Source organism: Pan paniscus, chromosome 15 (assembly GCF_029289425.2).
Source record: "Pan paniscus chromosome 15, NHGRI_mPanPan1-v2.0_pri, whole genome shotgun sequence".
Classification (NCBI taxonomy): domain Eukaryota; kingdom Metazoa; phylum Chordata; class Mammalia; order Primates; family Hominidae; genus Pan; species Pan paniscus.
This window is the reverse complement of record NC_073264.2, coordinates 40582826-40595168: the sequence shown is the minus strand read 5'-3', so window position 1 is coordinate 40595168 and position 12343 is coordinate 40582826. Positions and strand designations below refer to the sequence as shown.

Sequence of the window (12343 nt, the reverse complement as noted above, 5' to 3'; positions counted from 1 at the left end):
TGAAGGAAAGGTAAGAGCCCCAGTTAGGGGCTTACAGACAAAACCCCCATTTCCCTGGGACAGAGCACCTGGGGGAAGGGGCGGCTGTGGGCAGAGCTTCTGTGGATTTAATCGTTCCTGCCTGCCGGCTCTAAAGAGAGCAACTGATCCTAACAAGAGGGATTCTATCAGCACAGCGCACCAGCTCTGCTAAGGGGCAGACTGCTTCCTCAAGTAAGTTCCTGACCCCCGCGCCTCCTGACTGGGAGAGACCTCCCAACAGGGGTCGACAGACACCTCATACAGGAGAGCTCCGGCAGGCATCAGGCCGGTGCCCCTTGATGAAGTGTCCAAAGGAAGGAGCAGACAGCAGTCTTTACTGTTGTGCAGCCTCCACTGGTGATATCCAGACGAACAGGGTCTGGAGTGGACCTCCAGCAAACTGCAGCAGACCTGCAGAAGAGGGGCCTGACTGTTAGAAGGAAAACTAACAAACAAAGCAACATCAACATCAACATAAAGGACCCACACACAAAAACCCCATCCAAAGGTCACCAGCCTCAAAGATCAGAAGTAGATAAATCTATGAAGATAAGGAAAAACCAGCACAAAAACGCTGAAAATTCCAAAAACCAGAATGCCTCTTCTCCTCCAAATGATTGCAAGTCCTCTCCAGCAAGGGCACAAAACTGAACAGAGAATGAGATTGATGAATTCACAGAAGTAGGCTTCAGAAGGTGGGTAATAACAAACTCCTCTGAGCTAAAGGAGCATGTTCTAACCCAGTGCAAGGAAGCCAAGAACCTTGATAAAAGGTTACAGGAAATGCTAACTAGAATAACTATTTTAGAGAGGAACAAATGACCTGATGGAGCTGAAAAACACAGCATAAGAACTTCGTGAAACATACACAAATATCAATAGCTAAATCAATCAAGAGGAAGAAAGGATATCAGAGACTGAAGATTAACTTACTAAAATAAGGCGTGAAGACAAGATTAGAGAAAAAAGTATGAAAAGGAACAAACAACACCTCCAAGAAATATGGGACTATTTGAAAAGACCAAATCTATGATTGGTTGGTGTACCTGAAAGTAATGGAGAGAATGGAACCAAGTTGGAAAACACACTTCCAGATATTATCCAGGAGAACTTCCCCAACCTTGCAAGGCAGGCCAACATTTAAATTCAAGAAATATAGAGAACACCACTAGCATATTCCTCAAGAAGAGCAACCCCAAGACACATAATCATTAGATTCACCAAGGTTGAAATGAAGGAAAAAATGTTAAGGACAGCCAGAGGGAAAGGTCAGGTTACCTACAAAGGGAAGCCCATCAGACTAACAGCAGATCTCTCTGCAGAAATCCTGTAAGCCAGAAGAGAGTGGGGGCCAATATTCAACATTCTTAAAGAAAACAATTTTCAACCCAGAATTTCATATCCAGCCAAACTAAGCTTCAAAAGTGAAGGAGAAATAAAGTCCTTTACAGACAAGCAAATGCTGAGGGATTTTGTCACCAACAGGCCTGCCTTACAAGGGCTCCTGAAAGAAGCACTAAATATGGAAAGGAAAAACTGGTACCAGCCACTGCAAAAACACACCAAAATATAAAGACTAATGACATTATGAAGAAACTGCATCAACTAATATGCAAAATAACCAGCTAGCATCATGACAACAGGATCAAATTCACACATAACAATATTAACCTTAAATGTAAATGGGCTAAATACCCCAATTAAAAGACAGAGACTGGCAAATTGGATAAAGAGTCAAGACCCATCAGTGTGCTGTATTCAGGAGACCCATCTCACGTGCAAAGACACACATAGGCTCAAAACAAAGGGGTGGAGAAAGATTTACCAAGCAAATGGAAAGCAAAAAAAAGCAGGAGTTGCAATCCTAGTCTCTGATAAAACAGTCTTGAAACCAACAAAGATCAAAAAAAAAGAGAAGGGCATTACATAATGGTAAAGGGATAAATGCAACATGAAGAGCTAACTATCCTAAATATATATGCACCCGATACAGGAGCACTCAGATTCATAAAGCAAGTTCTTAGAGACCTACAACGAGACTTAGACTCCCACACAATAATACTGGGAGACTTTGATGCCCCACTGTCAATATTATGACAGATCAACAAGACAGAAAATTAACAAGGATATTCAGGACTTCAACTCAGCTCTGGACCAAGCCGACCTAATAGACATCTACAGAACTCTCTAACCCAAACCAACAGAATATTTTTCTCAGTACCACATAACACTTAATTAGAAGTGAAACACACCTCAGCAAATGCAAAAGAATGGAAATCATAACAGTCTCTCAGACCACAGTGCAATCAAACTAGAACTCAGGATTAAGAATCTCACTCAAAACCAACTTGATTACCGTTAAAGCTCAGATAAGTTTTCTTTCTAAAATTTCTTGAATTGTTGCTTCCTTCTCTTCATTTACCTTCTCTCCTTCTGGAAATTCTATTCTTGGCATAAGTCTCTTGGCTTGTTCTATATTTTCTTTTTTTACTCATAATTCCTATTTATGTTTATTTTTCTTTTTTAGATAGTTTCTATATTTGAACTTGCAAAACACTTATTCAGTTTTCAGTAGTGCTGATTCCAATTTCTTCACATTTTTGGAATCTTAAAAATTAAAAATCATTTTTTTCCAAAACCTTTTGCTTTCTCATAATTTCTTTGTTATATTTTTTTTAAAAAGCTGCCTCCTTTAATTTTCCATTGCTTTTGATGTGATGGAATCATTTAAGAAATATCATTTTAGTTTTCAAAAGAAAAATGTAGTGTTGATCCCTAGTACTTGAACATTACAAAGCAAGTATGTTCTGCACAAAATCTACCTGAAACTACAATGAATTGGAAGAATTACCTAAAATATTTAGACAAGAAGAAAAGGAAACCTTTCACCTAAATATAACTGGAAAATTGCTCAAATTTTCCATTTACTACAGCTATTCAAATTTATACTATGGGTGCTTAATAGATACATTCAGATTGTTAGAATCCTAGATCTAGCAGGAACTCTCAGAATATTTAGTCTGAAGATTATGAACTTAAAGCCCTGTAGAGACCAAGCAGTTGACATAAATGTAGGAAAATGGAGAGTCCATGTCTATGTAAGCAAGCACTAACCAACTTGAGTTTCTTTTTGCTCCAGAAAAATTGGCAACTATGTATCACAGTCTTCTACTTTTTCAAGAGAACCCAGAAATTCAGATTTTAATATGAGCTCACCTTTTAAATGTTGACAACTGATTCATAATTTTCTTAGACAATACAAAGCCAGTTTTGACCAGCAGCCTGTGATCTCATCTCGGCTTCTGATATTGGAGTTTTCAAACTGGAACTCCTTCCCAGACAATAAGTGACTTTCCAAGATCACAAGATAATTAACATAAATTTAAATTCAATATTTTCATGTCTAAATAATTTCAACCAAAATTGTCCAAGTAAAATGTATTTGACTATGTTTACTGAGTCCACAAAAATAAGCATATTTAGTATAGACTTGATTAAATAAGCACTTTATATAGAAGTGAGTATCATGTGTTGATCAGCAAATTATCTGTTCAATTATTTAACTTCATTCATATAATTTGTGGAGGAGGGGGTTAAGAGGTCAGCAAGACATACCAAAAAGTAGAATTAATTCCATGGGGAGTTGAAAGTTTTATTATGGACTATTTTGTAATTATCATTATTGTTAGTTTTTCTTTTCTCCTAACCTGGGACAGATTTCTAACTTTTTCTGTTTTTGTTTTGTTTGTTTGTTTGAGACAGAGTCTTACTCTATGGCCCAGGCTGGAGTGCAGTGGCATGATCTTGGCTCACTGCAACCTCCGCTTCCCAGGTTCAAGCAATTCTTGTGTCTCAGCCTCTCAAGTAGCTGGGATTATAGATGCGCGCCACCACGCCCAGCTAATTTTTGTATTTTTTGTAGAGACGAGGTTTCACCATGTTGGCCAGGTTGACCTTGAACTCTTGACCTCAACTGATCGGCCCACTTTGGCCTCCCAAAGTGCTGGGATTACACTCAGGCCTGTAGGCCTGAGCCACCATGCCCAGCCTAATGAACGTTTTATAATCAACATCTTCAACACCAAATCATACAGAATGAATTAATGATTTCTCTGAGCTTATTTGTCATGTAATGTCAACTCTCTTGAATCAAGCAAAAAAAATTAAGTGAGGAAGAGGCCTCTGAAAGCAAAATGATGTATGCTATTAAGCCCAGTTTTCACAAAGACTCAATGGCACCACCATCTAACAGGTCCCCCAAGCTAGAAACCTCATAAGTTATCAGGTCCCCGAGCTGGAAACCTGGTATCCTCACTTTTCCTTATAATTCTCCATGCTGCATTCAGTCAGTCATTAAATCCAACGATTCTGTCTACAAAAGATCTATCCAATTTGTCCTTCCAATCATTTCGACTGCCACCATCGGATGTTAGACCAGAGGCTAAAAAATGTGGTTAGTGGGCCAAATCCCACTCACAGAATACTTTTTCTGAACTGCATGGTGTTTTATTTTACTCTGAATATTTGCCAGTATTAAAAATTGTGAGATTTCACACACAAAAATCCAGATTTCCAGGTTTTCTTGAAAATCAGAGCATCTGGGAAACTAGGCTGAAGGCAAGTAGTACCTTTATCCTTTAGACAGCGCATACAATCTCTAGTTGGCTACAGTTCTCACCTTTACCCACACTTCACTCATTTCATTTGAGTTAGTATACCCTGATTTGGATTTTCGCTATTTCCTCATTTTCAGAACTAATGCAACAGCTTCTTGACTGGACTCCCTGCCTCTGGTCTTTACCCCTTTAATCTTTATTTGACAGCATTGATAGACTTTATAAATCAAACTTTTTCATTTTACTCTCTGCTTAAAATTCAATAGTGCCCCATTATCTACAAGATAGAGTTGAACTCCCTATTATTTGACCCCTCTGTACTTCTTCAACTTCAGCCTATGTTCAATCAAACTCAATTGCTTATTGTGCTCCAAAAGTGCCATATTCTCTCCCACTTCACTACTTTAAAAGTGCTCTTCTCAACCTAGAATGCCTATCCTTTCTTTGTCTGGCTAACTCCTACTCTTCCTTCAAAATCAGCTCAAATATGATCTTCTCTGGGACACTCTCCCAGGCTCCTTCTCCCCACCCTCTCTACCTAACACTCCCAATCAATCTACTAGGCAGCTACTCCTGCATATCAGTAGCACCCTGTGACTATTATAGCACTATATTAAAATTATTACTTTTTTATCTGTGTCCTCCAACTAGAGTGAGCTCCTTGAAGACAACCACTATTAAATTTCAGCTTAGAACATAAATAAGAAGATAAAAGTGCTTCCTCAATTATTTCTATCATAGCAGTAGATGAGAAAAGGAACATTTGTAAAAGATCTCTTATATGCCAAGTACTACAGCTAGTCCTTTTGCAATATCTCATTTAATAGTAAAATTTACAAGTGAAAATAGAATTTGGAATTTCAGTTACAGCTTGGTTAAATTTTGATATATTAGTTGCTTTTGTACTCCAACATTATACCATTTTGAGGTTACAACTCTCAATTGAATACAAACAAGTTGCTTTTCATTTTCAGTTTTTTTTCGTTTAGGTTTTTTTTTTTTTCTTTTTTAAGAGATAAGATCTAGCTATGTTGCCCAGACTGGTCTCAAACACTTGGGCTCACTCTTCCCTTTTATTCTCCTTGTTACATTCAGTAAAACGATCCTCCTGCCTCAGCCTCCTAAGTAGTGGGAACTCCAGGCACACACCACCACACCCAGCTCTAGTTCCTATTATTCCTGAGTTAACTTATTTAGTACCTAACTTTTCCTAATTTGAAAAATGGGGAGGGTGGAGTAAAAAGCAAACACCGCTCAAGATCAACATCAACAAAACTTAGGGGAATGCTTTTAAAAATCAATATCCATTTGACAAAACATTCATATAAAGAGAAATCTTACAGGTAAGATGTCATGGAAAGAGAAACATTATATAAACATTAAACAGGGAGGATTCATTCAAACATATTTTGTAGCCACTCTTATATTTAGCAAAATAGGTAAAATTATTGCAAAAGGTTTAAAAGGCAAAAACTTACCCTTTCTGTAAGAATTACAATTGGTGAAAATGCAGAATTCATGAAATCATAAACATCAATTTGGAATAAGTATTTCAGAATCTGAAACTCAGAAGCATCTTCTGTTGATTTATAAATAAAAATATGTTAGCATGATATTATATAACTTCTGATTCTAATTTCTTCCTTAATTGATGCATTATAGAATAAATAACCTGTTTCTTACCTTTCTGAGAAATATAATTTTGAGAAGACAAAGAGTTATCAGTTGAAACCATCTGACTATTTAGCAGGGTATTTTCCACAGATCTGTCTATCTCCACCAGAGCAGGCCCTTCAGTGTCTACTGATGGTTTCGAATTTTCATCACTATCTTTAGAAGATGAGGGTTCAAAATATACTTCTTCGTGAATTCTCGTAGGTAACTCTATGTTAGAGACCATATCTACAAATAAATAAAAAGAAATGTGTTTTTCCAAAATACTTGCTTTGTTGAGGGCTCCCCTTTTCTTTTCTAGGCAGGTCATTTTTCGGAACTTTTGTGGGTCATTATGATACTTCGTTAAAGAAAGGACACACTAAAACATAAATTGTATCCTGTATTAGTTCCTATTGCTAGTAAGATAAATTACCAAAACTTGGTGGTTTAAACAATGCAAATGTATCCTCTTAGAGTTCTGGAAGTCAGAAATTCTAAAACCAAGGTGTTAAAGTTGTCAAGGCTGCATTCCTTCAGGAGGCTCTAGGGCAGAATCTATTTCCTTGCTTTTTCTGCTTTCTGGAGGCCTCCTGCATTCCTTGACTCATGACCCCATCCTCCATTTTCAAAGCCAGCAGTGTAGCATCTTCTAATCTCTGTCTGTCTTACTCTGATACCCCTGCCTTCCTCTTATAAGTAGCCTTGTAATTATATTAGACACACAAGGATAATCTCTCCATTTCAAGATCCCTAATCACATCTGCAAGGTCCTTTCCACCATGTAAAGTAACATATTCTCAGGGTCTGGGGGTTAAGATATAGACATCTTTTAGGGGGCTTTTATTCAGCCTACTACATAGCCTTTTCTTTATTCCTCAGCCAAGGAAGAATTACAAAAGCTATATATAATTCTATTCTCTATGTGCCTTTTTGTCCTAAAAATTACTTTTAAAAAACCCTAAAACTAACATAACTGTCAACAATTCTGTTGTACTATATATGTACATATATAGTATATATGACTAAGAATAAGGCAACACATAGATTCCCTTCAGATTTCATTCCTGCTATGTATGCATTTGTTAAACAGAAGGTTTAATATCTAAAAAAAAGTATCAGTGTGGTCCTGAAAAACAATAATAAAGAGTAGTAAGTGAATTGTTCAATGTCTAATTTTGCTCTTTGAGCTTATGAGTCTTAACATAGCACTTTGACACTTTCATTTATTTATCATTGTTTAAAAGATGAAAGTCCCAATTGAGCAAACACATAACAGTAATTTAGTAATAGCACCTGTGGATGATAATACTTAACAAGAGCATACAAATCAGGAGTCTGAATTCAAAGGGATTATTGTACATACAGGACTCAAGTAGTGATCTACAATAATGTTTTATGCTATAAGAAAAAAAGGATTATTCAATAATTATACTCAAATTTATATGTAGCTATATTGATTATTTTAAAATACTGTTTTAAACTGCATTTGAAATAAATATATAAGAAAAATGAATATTCCCTATACTATTTTCATATTTAATTATATTTTTAGATATTATTTACACATTTAAACCTAAGCTTTAAGATTTATATTAAATACAGATATGCTTTTATCATTGCTTATTAGCAGAATTTTAAGTCAAATAAAATAATAATTTTTAATATTTAACTGTACTGGGGAGACTCATTATTTAAGTATGCACAATTGGAATCCTTTTGTAAAATCGTTATGCACATTGTAATATAAATAACCGTTCCCTAGTTTACCCATTTTGTAAATTCCTAAATCAATATGTTAGTTTTCTATAAATGTGGTTATCTCAAGTCTGAGCCTTTCACATAGATTCAAGATCAGTGATTCATCTTGCTTATGCACTATAATTACAGCAAGTTTTCATTTGTTATTCCCTGAAAGAGTTGTTGGAATCTGAAAAGATTGGCTGTTTAACTCTTTCTCTAATATCCAGAATATAGGGCCTGTGGCTTTATAGAAATCTCTCTTTTAGGATGCTTTTTTAAAAACAAATTTTTGCATGATCTCGTGTTGCTTTTCATTCAATTTTTATTTAATATTGTAGTGTTTTGGAATAACCCACTTTGTTAATAAATGACGTCTTTTTTTCTGAAATTTAAAAGAATTTCTGAATATTTTCATAAAAGTTCCTCAAAACTAGTTAAAATTGCAGGAACATCCTATTGTCATTCAACTATTTACCAGTTTTAGAAATTCTTCCAGTATCTCTATATAAAATGATAAATTTTAAATATATATATATGCATTTTTTTTTGAGACTGAGTCTCACTCTACTGCCCAGGCTGGAGTGCAGTGGCGCAATTTCAGCTCGCTGCAACCTCCACCTCCCGGGTTCCAGTGATTCTCATGCCTCAGCCTCCCAAGTAGCTGGGATTACAGGGGCACACCACCACGCCTGGCTAATTTTTGTATTTTTAGTAGAGACAGGGTTTCATCATGTTGGCTAGGCTGGTCTCGAACTCCTGACTTCAAGTAATCAGCCTGCCTCGGCCTCTCAACGTGCTGGGATTACAGGCATGAGCCACCACACCCCGCCAATATTTTTTTTAGAGAAAAAGTGTCACTGTGTTGCCCAGGCCGGCCTCGAACAGGCTCAAGCGATTTCCCACCTCAGCCTCCCAAGTAGCTGGGACTATAGGATCACACCAACACTCCCAGCTAAATAAAATGTACGAAAGTGATTTTTTTGTGGAATGCTTTTGTATTCCTTGAGTTTCTATGATTGTGCTCTAAAATATTTTTATATATCAATCTTTGGAATCATCTGGATTTCTGGATCTAATATTGTTTGGTTGTAGTCTGTCTTCCTTCTAATTACTGTGATCTGCCTTTTCATAAATATTCCTTTAGGATCTAACAAGTTTAGAACAAGAGCATTTACCTTTTAATTAGCCTTTAACAACCTAAAAAGGTCTCTAAGCTTTTTAGTCATAAAAAGCATCACACCTACACCTTTCTCATTTGGAAAAGGGTTAGAATCTAAATATCTATATGTTGGTTGAGGATGTTGAGTAGAGAGCTCACATTTTAGGGAATGTTAAGGTATTACGTATAGTTCTGGAAATTCAAAAAAATCACCTGGTTCTAATGGAAATGTGTTTCCTTCTGAGTTTGTTGCCCTCTTCCTGTAAAAGGTTTTCTGTCATTCTAGGGTTTGTTTTTGTATTATTGGTCAATATTTGCTGCATTTATATTCTGTCCATCATAGAGTCATAAGGATGGAGATGTCGGAAAGTCATAAAGTTTTCTACTTAAAATACCATCCACATGTTTTTAATCATAGAAGTTGCTAGATACCTGGACATCTAGATCTGAAAGTATTATCTTATATTCTGTTGCCCACTGTTGAACTCTCAGAATTCAGGGACTTGAGGGAGAAAGTTGAAAACTTTTTCCCTTTTTTTTTTTTTGCTTGAGTTTTCTTATTACCTTGAAACTTAAAGAAAACCCTTGTTATCAGCTGGGCACGGTAGCTCATGCCTGTATTCCCAGCACTTTGAGAGGCTGAAGTGGGAGGATCCCTTGAGCCTAGGAGTTGGGACCAGCCTGGACAACATAAGGAGACCCCATCTCCACGACATATAAAAATAAATTAGCTGGGTGTAATGGTGCACACCTGTAGTCCCAGCTACTCAGGAGGCTGAGGTCGAGGGATAGATTGAGCCCTGGAGATGGAGGCTGCAGTGAACTGTGATCGCACCACTGCACTCCAGCGTAGGTGACAGAGTGAAACCTTGTCTCAAAACAAAAACAAAAGAAAACTCTTGTTATCCTAGTTCTTCTTAGGGAAAACAAAACTGCAGACCTAGAGTAAGATCTAATTTAATAATCAAAACTATTTAATTAAACTTTCCTTTAGCTGGCCAGGCACGATGGCTCACACCTGTAATCCTAGCAGTTTGGGCGGCTGAGTGGGGCAGATCGCTTGAGCTCAGGAGTTCGAGACCACCATGGACAACATAGTGAAACCCTGTCTCTACAAAAAATACAAAAATTAGCGGCTGTGTTGGCACGTGGCCATAGTCCCAGCTACTTGGGAGGCTAAGGTGAGAGAATTGCATGAGCCCAGGAGGTCGAGGCTGCGGTGACCTGAGATCATGCCACCGCACTCCAGCTTAGACGATAAAGTGAGACCCTGTCTGGAAAAAAAAAAAAAGTTTCCCTTAGCTTAGGTTTCTAAGAAAATCGTTCAAATATAGTTGTATTGGGAAGGTGTTATTGGGCTAAAAAGCGAATGTGAATGAGAAAATCCACACCTACCAGAATAGGAAATCAATAGACATTATCTAAAATAAGATAATCAAAGCAGGACAGTATAAAGATTCTATTTAGAAAACTCTTAAATACTAAAAAGATACTGCTTTAAAAACAAAAAAAGAAAATTACTGTCTCTGGGAAAGCAGTGGGAGTGGAGGTAGATGGAGAGAACAGAAATTGCTTTTGTCAAAAAAAAAATGCCTTAGCACTATTTCAAATTTTAAACTATTTACATACAATATTCTGATAAAAATTAAAATTTATTGTAAAATACTTTAAGATTTTCTTGGAGCATCTTTAGATCTCCAATCATTGTTTTTCTGTTGAGATTTTATTTTATAATATTAAGATCTAAATTCCAGAGTAAACTGGAAATTGATGAAAGAGCTAAGTATTCTGAAAAACGTGGATTCCTGGACTTTTTCATCTGATTTGCACTTATAAAAATAAATTATGTTTAAAAATAAAATAAATTCTAATGTAAATATTTTCATACCAACCTGACAGACTGTATGAACTTTTGAATATCATAACTTTTGTATTATCTGTGGGATAATTATCAATGGAAAATTCTTCAGTTTCTTCATTTTCAATTACATTATTTTGATCCAGTATCTGTTTGGGAAATGGCAATTCTGTTTCCTTTGGAATGTTCTGGAAGTTCCAAGGGTTGTCAAAATTATACAAGAACTTTTTCAAATATGGTATAGTATCAGATTCGTCTGTTTTTTCTGAGACTGGTTTCTTGTCTATTTGATCTTCTGTTTCTATAATTTTTATCATTTCTATTTCTTGTTCTTTTTCAGGGTCTAATTCACTTGTTAGAGAATGTTCATGTTCATCTGCCCCACCATCTTCTTCATTTTTCCTGTCATCTAACATAATTTTATCTTCCTTGGCATATGCAAAGCCTAGTATAGCAAAACCAAAATCAAACCAACTTGGCTTGAGACTCAAGCTATCATTAGTGATTGTGTCTTTTTTTTCTGTTAATATTTCTGTACATGGAGCTGTGGCTTCTTTATCAGATGATATGGAATTGGGAGAATCTTGTAGTGGTGGATTGCTTTCTTCAGCTATTAATTCAAGCCCTGTATCCTCATCTCCAAAACCTAAATAACTTGTAAATCCTCCACCAAACCAACCAGTGGATTGAGGTTTGGGAATGTGCTCTGACTCAGATGCTAGTTCAGACTGTGTCTTTGGCACTGAATCAATTTCTGATTCAGATTCTTGCTGATGTTCTGTTTGAGGCTCACCATTATTTAATTCCTCTAGGTCATTCTTATCTTCCACTGCTATTTTTCTACTCCGAAATGAGCTTTCTTGTACAGGTTCAATAACTGATTCAAAAGCCTTCTCTTCAGCTTGTTCTCCTCCCAATCCAAACCATTCTTTGACTCCAGACACAGCTGAAGATGGTGGGACATGCACTTCTGGAATACGATCCTGTTCCATACTTTCAACAACTACTTCTTCCCAGTCTTTTGATTCACTGGTACTTCCGATATCTTCAGGAGCCTCTAATGCTGGAACTTGGTCTTCAAACAAAGTACTTTCATAAGTTGCATAAAATCCAGGTTCTATCTGAAAATCACTTTCATATATACTAGATTTTTCATCTTTATCTTCTTCATAAGGATATATATTTTCACCATAATCACCGTTTAATTCACTATCTTCATTGTCAAATGTGTAACTTACTCCAAGAAGACAAAGAAAGTCAGATTCCTAAAAGGAAAAAATATATATATGATTA

At 36.4% G+C, this 12343-nt stretch overlaps 1 protein-coding gene across 2 annotated transcripts in view; it reads right to left on the bottom strand.

Annotated features, from left to right (window-relative positions):
• The window catches only part of MIA2 (MIA SH3 domain ER export factor 2), a 117522-nt gene that overhangs the window by 92204 nt on the left and 12975 nt on the right, over positions 1–12343 (bottom strand). The window contains exons 4-6 of one of the 2 annotated variants that reach the window (XM_024925458.4): positions 11085–12315; positions 6321–6539; positions 6116–6216 (exon numbers count right to left, since the gene is read on the bottom strand). In XM_024925458.4, coding sequence (XP_024781226.3) covers positions 6116–6216; positions 6321–6539; positions 11085–12315 — 1551 coding nt within the window. The remainder of the gene's footprint in view (positions 1–6115; positions 6217–6320; positions 6540–11084; positions 12316–12343) is intronic. The other variant, XM_055097531.2, reaches the window with a different exon arrangement.